This window comes from Mchenga conophoros, linkage group LG16 (genome assembly GCF_057382185.1).
Source record: "Mchenga conophoros isolate Kocher_MC1m ecotype Shallow Benthic linkage group LG16, M_conophoros_male_GT1.1, whole genome shotgun sequence".
Lineage (NCBI taxonomy): Eukaryota > Metazoa > Chordata > Actinopteri > Cichliformes > Cichlidae > Mchenga > Mchenga conophoros.
This window is the reverse complement of record NC_140541.1, coordinates 11582416-11594740: the sequence shown is the minus strand read 5'-3', so window position 1 is coordinate 11594740 and position 12325 is coordinate 11582416. Positions and strand designations below refer to the sequence as shown.

The 12325-nt window shown below is 42.1% G+C and overlaps 2 protein-coding genes across 2 annotated transcripts; one reads left to right on the top strand and one right to left on the bottom strand.

The window, feature by feature from the left end:
- Positions 1–7216: 7216 nt before the first annotated feature.
- On the bottom strand, positions 7217–9215 carry LOC146556352 (uncharacterized). Its single transcript, XM_085249386.1, has 4 exons — positions 9055–9215; positions 8662–8913; positions 8004–8093; positions 7217–7831 (listed from the first exon to the last, which is right to left on the bottom strand). Exons 1-4 carry the CDS (start codon positions 9182–9184, stop codon positions 7572–7574), a joined length of 732 nt encoding a protein of 243 aa, XP_085105512.1. The 5' UTR covers positions 9185–9215; the 3' UTR covers positions 7217–7571.
- A 690-nt stretch (positions 9216–9905) lies between these two features.
- On the top strand, positions 9906–11904 carry LOC146556351 (uncharacterized). The gene is made up of 4 exons (XM_085249412.1): positions 9906–10066; positions 10208–10459; positions 11028–11117; positions 11290–11904. Exons 1-4 carry the CDS (start codon positions 9937–9939, stop codon positions 11547–11549), a joined length of 732 nt encoding a protein of 243 aa, XP_085105538.1. The 5' UTR covers positions 9906–9936; the 3' UTR covers positions 11550–11904.
- Positions 11905–12325: the final 421 nt, after the last annotated feature.

The following is a 12325-nucleotide window of genomic DNA, read 5'->3' as shown; positions in this document are numbered from 1 at the left end:
AGAACTGCTGCTTTAGTGACACATGGGAAAACTCATGTGTCATCAGGAGGGATGATTAATATTCTTAATAAACAATTCTATACAAAAAATTTTGAAAGTTCAGCACAAGAGTTTATCAGAACATGTATGATTTGCCAAAGACACAACGCACAGGGAAATCTACGTCCAAAGCGAGGGCATTTCCCTATACCACCGCATCCATTTCACACTGTCCACATGGATTTCATAGAATTAAATGAATCACAATCCTCCAAATATGCACTTGTGATAATTGATGTATTTTCCAAGTGGCCAGAAATATACCCAGTGAAAAAAGCAGATGCAATATCAGTAGCAAAATGTCTATGTAATCATTTTATTCCAACGTACGGTATTCCATCTCTGATAAGATCAGACAATGGCACACATTTTGTAAATGAAGTAATAAGTAAAGTTTCTGAAGCTTTAGGCTTCAGCATAAAACATCACTGTTCTTATCATCCACAAAGTGCAGGATTAGTCGAGAGAACTAACGGCACAATTAAACAAAGGTTGAGGAAATGTATGGAAGAGACTAAAAAACCTTGGCCTGAATGTCTAAGCTTGGTTAAATTATGGATGAGAATAACTCAAGGAACAGGTGGTCTAACGCCATTTGAAATCGTACATGGCAGACATTTTCCACTCCCCATAATGAGTGAGCCAATTAATAAATCTATTGCAGAAACAACAATGGCAGAATGGATGACAAAACTATTTGAGAATAAAGAAGTGAGATTAAGCAATCAACTGCCGAGTGACTTTTCTTCAGTTTCTTGCAGGTTGAACCCCGGTGATTGGATTCTGATTAAAGTCCTCCAGCGGAAAAACTGGAGTGCTCCAAAGTGGGAAGGTCCCTTCCAGGTGCTACTTACCACACCCACAGCGTGTAAGATAGCCGAACGAGTTTCGTGGATTCATCAATCCCACGTGAAGAAAGTGTTTGCACCACAATAAGACGCCGGTTCCCCTGACTCTTACGTGAACCCCTGCTGGAGGACAGGGCTGAACGGGTTTCCCGCCCTGTGCTTCCTCGGCAGTGCTACTCACGTGGGAGCTCGGGTGTGCCTGGTCGCCCTGAAGATCAGACTGACCTATCCCACCGAAGAGCAGAACCAATAATAACACCAGGGACGCCTGAATAAAATCTCAACAAGATGACTGAGGAAAACAACCTGATAAATCCAGAAGAAGAACCAGCTTCAGAATCAATGCTAGCACCAGTTCCAGCCCCAAAGCTGTTGTGCTTGGGCGCTTGTGACATCAAACGAAAACTACTCATGTGCTACATATTCTGTCTAATGGCTATCCTCCTGATGACGACACTCTTTTGGTTGATGCCCAGTGGAACCCACAAGACAGTACCAATTATTCTCCGACCTAAGAGGTGGACCCACGACAACTCGCACCTGAAGGAGATAGACAAAGAACACAACCACCCGTGGCTGAACAATGCATGGTACCGGTATGTCCATGACAGGGTGCACAGAGAAGACAATGCCGCAAACTGCTATGTCTGCTCACATATGCCCACGACAGCACTCCATGCCACAGTGTATGGAAAACCCCCAACCAAGGCTGAAGCACTCTGCATATATGACAAAGCCATTACCGGGACCTGCTCAACACCAGGAAAACCTGTGATGGTGATAGGTGGATCCATAAAGGACCAAAACAGCAACACATGCCACAACACTACACAATATATAGTCCCACAGAGTGTAAAGTCTTTAATCTACAACATAACAAACTGCACCCACCAGTACCCAAATATAAACTACACCTGCAATGAAGCCTACTGGGTGCATATAAACGTCAGCCATAGAAAACTGAAATCATTCTCAGTTGTTTTGCCACCTGACATACAACACCCAGTGTGCTTTAACTTCACAGGAGCAACCGGACAAACAGGTACGCCCCAGGGTCTGAAGAAATTAGGACAAAACCGAAACTGCTCCATGATCCTGGCGGCACCAGATTGGGATGGCATCGGCTCATCGACAGGTACATACTGGGTACAGGGCGCAGCTTGGGCGTGTGGCCTGAAAGTCTATTTCATGCTGCCACCAAACAGCACCGGACTCTGTGCCCCTGTTCTGGTATCTGACCACACCTTTAAGATGTCAGTGAACAGCAACACCAGAGCTAAACGTAACACAGGCCTCAAGCCCCATGATCCATATCTTGGTTCTGATGTACCAGATGACTTCAAACTCTGGACCAAGAGCCAGAAGGTAATACACGCTTTGTTTCCATGGATAGGAGTAGGGAAACACGCACTACGGATAGAAACCCTGGACTATCGTTTTGGATTATTTTTAAATGCTTCAACCCGCATTAATCAAGGACAGAATGAAGAAATTGATGCAATTCGCATCACTGTCATGCAGCACCGAGTGGCTTTAGACATCATTCTCGCAGAGAAAGGTGGTCTCTGCGTATTGTTTAACACTACATGTTGTACCTACATACCTGATAACATCCATTCATTAAACATGACAAATGCTTTGAATGTTTTGAAACAACTGAGAGACGCTCAGCAGCAGGACTACGTTACCGATACTCAAGGTTGGTGGGACTGGCTGCTGAGCGGCTCTTGGAAATCTCTACTGATTAAAGGCCTGTTGGCCCTTTTCAGTGTGATGTTACTATTTTGCCTTTTCATTGCTTGTATTATCCCATGTCTGAGAAGCATAATGACAAACATGTTCAAGCGTATGTTAGGAAACCATGTCTTGGCTCAGTCAGTTATGGAGGATCCCTATCGTCAGTATGATATGCTGAGTGTGGGAGAGAGAGAAGAAAATCTCTATGACAATCTTGACAAGCTTGTTGTTTAATTATTTCACTGAATGACGTGCAAGTTGAAAATGTGACTAACAAGTGACTATGCATTGAGTAAAACATGTGAAATATATTAACATCAGGAGGGAATGTTAAGAGAATTTTTATTTTAGTTAAATCATTAAAGTATAATCAAGTAGAAACAAGTATGCCTTATAATCAAGTGTTTATATATTTTCACACGGTAAAGCTTACTGTTGAAAAGAACACAATGTATTCCTTGCTTAAGTGTGTGAGATGTTTGACAAAGACAGGATATATACATGCATTCTTTACTTCAGTGTCTGCGATGTCAGATAAGCATGAATACTGCTGTGTCGTTGTTTTTCAGTTTGTGTGCAGAAGTTAGATAGCTAAGACAATGCCTGAGCTCTCCCCTCTTCAGTTGAAAGAGGAAGTATTATGTAACCCATTTTGCCTTATAAATAAAGCGAGTAAACGGTGCTCGGTGTGTTAGTCTGCTCAGAGACTCTCACCCGTGCGCACGTCTTTGAAACTCTGAGTCGGTCTGCCAGTGTCTCATTTCTCTCTTACTGTGTTTGAACAAATTGTCAACCCTTGACAGTTCTATACTGTGTATTGTGTATTTTGTTGTACAGTTATTTTATTTTCAACTTTAAATTATATATTTTATCTTATTCTTTCCCAGTTAAATTTACCCTTTATTCTAATTTGTGTTATACAGTTATTTCATTTTTAACTTTAATTTTTCATATTTATTTCCTATCTTATTCATAGCCCCTTTTTTTTTATGAATTTACTTTTCATACCAAATGTCAGAGTATATTTAAAATTCCATATTGACATGCTTACCAGAAAGTGTGCTGGGTCTTAATTTTTTGGCTTACTGGGTTTACAGTACAAAATGTTATTTTTGCATACAATGTACTTTATCTTTTAGTAGAACAGTGGAAAAAGGCCAGTGATCCCCAAGATCAGTTTTGTTTAAGAGGCATCTCTTAAAGGAAAAGGAGGAGAACCCCAAAATCACAGATATCATTGACATTTGACAAGATCAAACATCCCAGAGCCGAGAGATCACTTCTTTCTACAAAAGACCACAGATTGATTGGGCAGGACCTTTTCGTTGTTCTTTACAAGGTAATGCTTATGGTGAAGCATAGAGTCAGTTAGTTTCTTTAAAGGCGGTTTAACATTCCAACTTGGTAAATGAGAATTTTCCATTAAAGGGTGCTGTAAAGTAGTTTGTAACTTTACTTGTGTTGTTGTTGTTTTTTTTCCTTTTCCCAATTTTAAAATAGGTGACACAGCTGTTGGCACTGGGGTCCAGAGACATTTTTTCAGCATGGCAATGCTAAAGTTGCAACATGGCTTAAACATCCATAGCGGTATGTTTCTATATCCTTTTCTTAATTAATGTGAGATGAGTTTTTAAAATAATCCCTCGAAAAATTTACTCCAGAAATAAAATAAAAGATACCATTGAAGTATTTGCATCATGTTTGACAACTACTTACGTCAATAGATAAAGCTATAGCTTTTTTATTTTGCTTGTACTGTTCTTCTCCAGGTGCAGCAAACATGACCCTTGTCTTTGAGGGACAAGAGAACCATCTAGTGCCTTCTACTTCTCAGATTTTGGCAGAGAGTAGTGATGGGATTTCCAGCTCTTTTTAGAGAACTGGCTCTTTCGTTCGGCTCACTAAAAAGAGCCGGCTCTTTCAGCTCCGAACCGGCTCTTCAGGCTGTTTTGTTGCTTTAATTAATTTATTATTAACAATAATATAAGATTATGCACAAAAGGAATTACTAATGTAAGAAAAAAAAAGTAGTTTAATTTATATATGTTTATATATAAATATGTGGTGGTCCCCAGAGACAAAACACGTACAAACTCCAAAACACATTTCTAGCATGAACTGAACTTCCAAAACAGAGCTACCTAGATCACTTAAATTACACAATTGAAAGCATATGTGTATTGTTTGTGTATTTATACACAAGCATTCATATATAGTCAAATAATTTTTTAAAAAAAGTTCATTTACCCATTATTACCACACACCAAATATGGTCGTTGGTACTGGCTGGCTTCTGTAGCCAATAGGTAACAAAAGTTCAACACTGCCCCTATCATCCTGGAGCACTTCTGTTGTCTTTTGTACGTGTTTTGCGTTTTTATGGGCTTCTGAATTTTTACGCATTTTGGAGATTGTACGTGTTATGTGTTTTGAAGTTTGTACGTGCTTTGTCTGTAGGGGCCACCATAAATATACTTTTATTTATTCACTCCACATAAAATGTAATAAATAAATCATATAATACAAAAATCCACAATTCACATTTCAACTTGTAACTATTTAAATTTTCAGCTTTCTCCTTTTACACAGATTTAAAGTGAAACAACACAAAACACTGCAAACCACAACACAATTAAATATAAATTATAATATGAAAACAAAAAGAACATGCATGTTCTCTGTCATATGGACCTGCATGAATAAACTTTGTGAATCCTTTATCATCTGCAACTGAAAATAGTTGTGGATGATTACTATACCTTTCTAATGTGACGTTGTTGTCCCTGGATCGCTGTCTCTCTCTCTCGCTCCTGCTCTGTTCCTGTGCTACTGAGTGTAACTACTGCCCCTCCCCCTCTGCCCAGCGCAATAGTGATGGGTCGTTCGCGAACGAAATGGCTCTTACGGTGTGTTCACACCGAACGCGATGGACGCGAATAAAACGCCCCAAACGCCCCTAATTTGACGCGTGTACATTCGCGTCTCAACGCGTGTCCAAGAAAAATCCATCGCGCGTCAAAATATGATATTTTGACGCGCGTGACCCGGAAATGTGGGAGGAATGTGGGAGGGAGTTGTGCCAGACCTGGTTTTGCAAGATGGCAGCTATCGAGCTAGCGCTTGAAGAGAGAGTCTCCCTTCTCTATGTACTGTGGAGAGCAGAGCAGCAGCGTAAAAGACGTCCTCGCCGTACCTGGGTCCATCAGGTCCTCCAGGCGCGTGAGCAGTTTGGTGAGTTTCACCATTTGCTCCAGGAGCTGCGCCTGGATGACGGCAGATTCCAGCGATATCATCGTCTGTCACCCGGCCAGTTTGAGGACCTGCTTTCCCGTGTCGGTCCCAGAATCGCCCGCCTAGACACCAATTACAGGCGCTCAATCCCACCTGCAGAGCGCCTGTCTGTCTGCCTGAGGTTAGTAAAAATGGTCAATACGGTAGTCCTTTATTGATACCTGTGCTAATATATGCTAAACCATCCATTTATACACTGCTAACATGGATGTGCTATGCTAACAGTGAATGCTGTCGGCGTTTACTGATGGCATAGCACATCCATGTTAGCAGTGTATTGTGTATACACTGCTAACATGGATGTGCTATAACAGTGAATGCTGTCGGCGTGTATAAACTATTGTTTATACACTGCTAACATGGATGTGCTATGCTAACAGTGAATGCTGTCGGCGTTTACTGATGGCATAGCACATCCATGTTAGCAGTGTATCGTGTATACACTGCTAACATGGATGTGCTATAACAGTGAATGCTGTCGGCGTGTATAAACTATCGTTTATACACTGCTAACATGGATGTGCTATGCTAACAGTGAATGCTCTCGGTGTTTACCGATAGCAAACTGGTACTGTTTATAATATTTCTAGTGATACTCAGATGGTCTCATCAAGTCCCGATTTAATTTAATTCGATTTATGCTGTTATCAGTGGTTGAATGATAGCATGGCTGTGGTGTCATAGGTATGGTGAGCCAGATCATCCCCCAGGTAGCGACGGCCATCTGGGACTGTCTAGTGGACGATTTCACGGCTGTGCCTTCAACTGAAGACTGGCGGTCCATCGCAGAGGGATTCCAGGAGCGCTGGAACTTCCCCCTCTGTTGTGGAGCTCTGGATGGGAAGCACGTCCAGACGAAGGCACCCCCCAACTCAGGATCCATGTTCCACAACTACAAGGGAACTTTCTCCTTTTTAAAATTTTCTTAATAAATGGATCTCTACTCCAAAATAACCTAACCTCTCTTTATTCTCTTAAGTAACTTGTCTTCACTATGTTCCTATAACCAGTGTGATGCAAAAGTTTGAGCAACCTTATTAATAGTCATTATTTTCCTGTATGAATCGGTTACAGTAAAAAATGTCAATTACATATATCATATAGGAGACACACACATTGATATACACTACATATTTATGTTATTTCTCTTTTTATGTGTTGCCAATATATGCACCTGCTTTATTTAGTGTAAAGTTATTGCACACTTTCTGTAAATCCAGTGAACTGCATTTCACTTCTCAAATATCACTGTGTGTGTCTCCTATATGATGTATTTAACTGACAATTTAAATTGTGACAAATAACGATTTGTACAGGACAATGATGGCTATTAACAAGGTTGCCCAAACTTTTGCATCCCACTGTATCAGTATATTTTGTCATTAGTATAATATGAAATAAATTCTACTTGTGTCAAGTCGGGTGCCAATATTTGCTGTGTAGTAGAACAGAGACATTTGTCATTATAAATGTTTATTTGATAAAATATATAAATTCAGTAATAAAAAGATTCAACATAAATATATGAAATTTAACTATTTACAGAGAGACAGGAATAAAAAGGACCCAGCTTGGAGTGGAAGAGCCTCAGGGGAGAAGGAGGAGAAGAATAAGAACATTGTTTCTGCCCTGGAGAGCTGCTGCCTCATCAGAAAACTACTGATCATTAGGGTCCAATGTTTCCAAATTTAGCACAGCTGTGCTGTTGTCAAAAACTAATTTATGAATTTGGAATTTCACGAATTCTCGTGTCTGAGGCGGCATGCTCTCCAGAGCAGGAACAAGGCCGAGGAGGAAATACTCTGTTGCAGACGGGCGTGGCCTCTTTAGGGACTCCAGGATAGCCAGCTCCACCGCCGATGGACCATCCTGGGACCCTTCCCTCGACCGCCTTCGAGCTCTCCTCCTCTGTGGGCCTGTAAAAAACAGAACAAAACACCACAAAGAAATGAGAAGGCTGCTACTAGATTGTCATTTTCAAAATTGAAAAAAAAACAGGATATGAACAGATTGGTTGTAGATATTTAGTAAAGGTGATCACAAGGGAATCCAAGCAAGTAAAAAGCTATCAGTGCTTGATGTTCATACCTGTGGGTGCAGCAGCAGGAGTGGAGGGACCAGGGACTGGGGAGTCAGGAGAAGCAACAGGGGAGGACTCTGCTGCATGATAACTTGACTCTATCAAGACAATATTAAATGTTAACAGGTTGAAGACAATAGTCATAGAGAATATTATATTATTATATACTTATTATTATATACAGTGGTCTCCCATTTATTGCAGCACATGAACAGTAGTCACAGTTCTCACAAGTTGATTCTCAAAGTGCAAACCTTTGTCGATTTTAAAACGTAAAAGTATTATGCCGCGCTTTTTCTCCGTCTGCGGCGCCACTTTTGTGCGCCTTTTTTGCTCCCGGTGCAGGTGTCTATTTCCGAATGAGGGTCATAGTTATGAGTGTTTTTGTGCTGTTTTTTTCTATTTGAAGTGATGGTTATCAAAACCAAACATGATAAGTTTGGCAAGCGCAGGAGACACGACACGGAGGAGATTTGTCATTTGGGCTGCAGAATGCAATGCGCATCGTTGAAAGCTGTACGGTGCAATAAAAAAAATCAGCGAAAAGGCGAGGCAGTGACGGATGAACAGCGGGACTACTTTATACTGTTTATTAATAAACAAAATATATTCCTGTATGACAACACGCATAAATTAACTGCCTACATTAATTAATTGTAAACATACCTTCTGACTGACACTCCCCTGCTGCCTCTTCGGGCTGTCCCTGGTCCTCGGGGGAGAAGTTCTCCACGGTCCGCACCATATTTCCGCTGGTCTCCCGCGGGGTGAGGAAGGGGTCCAGAAACCCCATGACCGCGAAGAACTTCCATCTCCTCCCCGATCCTGCTGCAGACCCACTCCTCTTCTCCTTCTCTGACCTCTTCTCCTTATTATATGTGTCCCTGAGGCTCTTCCACTTTCTCCTGCAGATGTCCTCTGAATAAACGCATTATCTGGTTAGCGGAAAGGTATTTGTACAACAGTGGGAAAATCGCGGGACAGTAGGCGCGCTTGCTAGCTTTTGCACGGCTTCATCGGGTCAGTCTGAAAATTAAAAAGAAGAAGGAATGAACTTACCAGGTTGCCCGATCTCCTCACTTATGTGTCTCCAAGCTAGGTCCTTTTTATTCCTGTCTCGGTAGAAATAGGAGCTGGCATCATATAGCTCGGGGTGGTTAGCCACGGCGCTGATCAGCTTTTCCTCCATACTGAATGAAGAATGAAGGGCTTTGGCTGGATCTGCCCCTTTGACCTAGGTAACAGCCACGTCACCAGGCTCCTGATTGGTTGTCGCGGCGCGATTTGACGCTGGAGTTCAGATTTTTCCAACTCGAGCGGTAGACGCGAAACGCGCGTATGCACAAAGTGCAACACAAAAACTCACGCGCGTGGTTTTATTCGCGCGTCAAACGCGCCTGACGCGCTACACTGACGCGCGTTTCACGCGTTTTGGCGTTTTCACGACGCAAATCTGCTTCCGAATTTTCGCGGGACCCGCAATCGCGCGTCATCGCGCCTTTCCATTGACTTTACATGTAAAGTCAATGGAAAGTGCAACACAAAAACTCACGCGCACCGTTACGGTGCGTTCACACCGAACGCGATGGACGCGAATAGAGCGTCAGGTTTACATGTAAAGTCAATGGAAAGGCGCGATGACGCGCGATTGCGGGTCCCGCGAAAATTCGGAAGCAGATTTGCGTCGTGAAAACGCCAAAACGCGTGAAACGCGCGTCAGTGTAGCGCGTCAGGCGCGTTTGACGCGCGAATAAAACCACGCGCGTGAGTTTTTGTGTTGCACTTTGTGCATACGCGCGTTTCGCGTCTACCGCTCGAGTTGGAAAAATCTGAACTCCAGCGTCAAATCGCGCCGCGACAACCAATCAGGAGCCTGGTGACGTGGCTGTTACCTAGGTCAAAGGGGCAGATCCAGCCAAAGCCCTTCATTCTTCATTCAGTATGGAGGAAAAGCTGATCAGCGCCGTGGCTAACCACCCCGAGCTATATGATGCCAGCTCCTATTTCTACCGAGACAGGAATAAAAAGGACCTAGCTTGGAGACACATAAGTGAGGAGATCGGGCAACCTGGTAAGTTCATTCCTTCTTCTTTTTAATTTTCAGACTGACCCGATGAAGCCGTGCAAAAGCTAGCAAGCGCGCCTACTGTCCCGCGATTTTCCCACTGTTGTACAAATACCTTTCCGCTAACCAGATAATGCGTTTATTCAGAGGACATCTGCAGGAGAAAGTGGAAGAGCCTCAGGGACACATATAATAAGGAGAAGAGGTCAGAGAAGGAGAAGAGGAGTGGGTCTGCAGCAGGATCGGGGAGGAGATGGAAGTTCTTCGCGGTCATGGGGTTTCTGGACCCCTTCCTCACCCCGCGGGAGACCAGCGGAAATATGGTGCGGACCGTGGAGAACTTCTCCCCCGAGGACCAGGGACAGCCCGAAGAGGCAGCAGGGGAGTGTCAGTCAGAAGGTATGTTTACAATTAATTAATGTAGGCAGTTAATTTATGCGTGTTGTCATACAGGAATATATTTTGTTTATTAATAAACAGTATAAAGTAGTCCCGCTGTTCATCCGTCACTGCCTCGCCTTTTCGCTGATTTTTTTTATTGCACCGTACAGCTTTCAACGATGCGCATTGCATTCTGCAGCCCAAATGACAAATCTCCTCCGTGTCGTGTCTCCTGCGCTTGCCAAACTTATCATGTTTGGTTTTGATAACCATCACTTCAAATAGAAAAAAACAGCACAAAAACACTCATAACTATGACCCTCATTCGGAAATAGACACCTGCACCGGGAGCAAAAAAGGCGCACAAAAGTGGCGCCGCAGACGGAGAAAAAGCGCGGCATAATACTTTTACGTTTTAAAATCGACAAAGGTTTGCACTTTGAGAATCAACTTGTGAGAACTGTGACTACTGTTCATGTGCTGCAATAAATGGGAGACCACTGTATATAATAATAAGTATATAATAATATAATATTCTCTATGACTATTGTCTTCAACCTGTTAACATTTAATATTGTCTTGATAGAGTCAAGTTATCATGCAGCAGAGTCCTCCCCTGTTGCTTCTCCTGACTCCCCAGTCCCTGGTCCCTCCACTCCTGCTGCTGCACCCACAGGTATGAACATCAAGCACTGATAGCTTTTTACTTGCTTGGATTCCCTTGTGATCACCTTTACTAAATATCTACAACCAATCTGTTCATATCCTGTTTTTTTTTCAATTTTGAAAATGACAATCTAGTAGCAGCCTTCTCATTTCTTTGTGGTGTTTTGTTCTGTTTTTTACAGGCCCACAGAGGAGGAGAGCTCGAAGGCGGTCGAGGGAAGGGTCCCAGGATGGTCCATCGGCGGTGGAGCTGGCTATCCTGGAGTCCCTAAAGAGGCCACGCCCGTCTGCAACAGAGTATTTCCTCCTCGGCCTTGTTCCTGCTCTGGAGAGCATGCCGCCTCAGACACGAGAATTCGTGAAATTCCAAATTCATAAATTAGTTTTTGACAACAGCACAGCTGTGCTAAATTTGGAAACATTGGACCCTAATGATCAGTAGTTTTCTGATGAGGCAGCAGCTCTCCAGGGCAGAAACAATGTTCTTATTCTTCTCCTCCTTCTCCCCTGAGGCTCTTCCACTCCAAGCTGGGTCCTTTTTATTCCTGTCTCTCTGTAAATAGTTAAATTTCATATATTTATGTTGAATCTTTTTATTACTGAATTTATATATTTTATCAAATAAACATTTATAATGACAAATGTCTCTGTTCTACTACACAGCAAATATTGGCACCCGACTTGACACAAGTAGAATTTATTTCATATTATACTAATGACAAAATATACTGATACAGTGGGATGCAAAAGTTTGGGCAACCTTGTTAATAGCCATCATTGTCCTGTACAAATCGTTATTTGTCACAATTTAAATTGTCAGTTAAATACATCATATAGGAGACACACACAGTGATATTTGAGAAGTGAAATGCAGTTCACTGGATTTACAGAAAGTGTGCAATAACTTTACACTAAATAAAGCAGGTGCATATATTGGCAACACATAAAAAGAGAAATAACATAAATATGTAGTGTATATCAATGTGTGTGTCTCCTATATGATATATGTAATTGACATTTTTTACTGTAACCGATTCATACAGGAAAATAATGACTATTAATAAGGTTGCTCAAACTTTTGCATCACACTGGTTATAGGAACATAGTGAAGACAAGTTACTTAAGAGAATAAAGAGAGGTTAGGTTATTTTGGAGTAGAGATCCATTTATTAAGAAAATTTTAAAAAGGAGAAAGTTCCCTTGTAGTTGTGGAACATG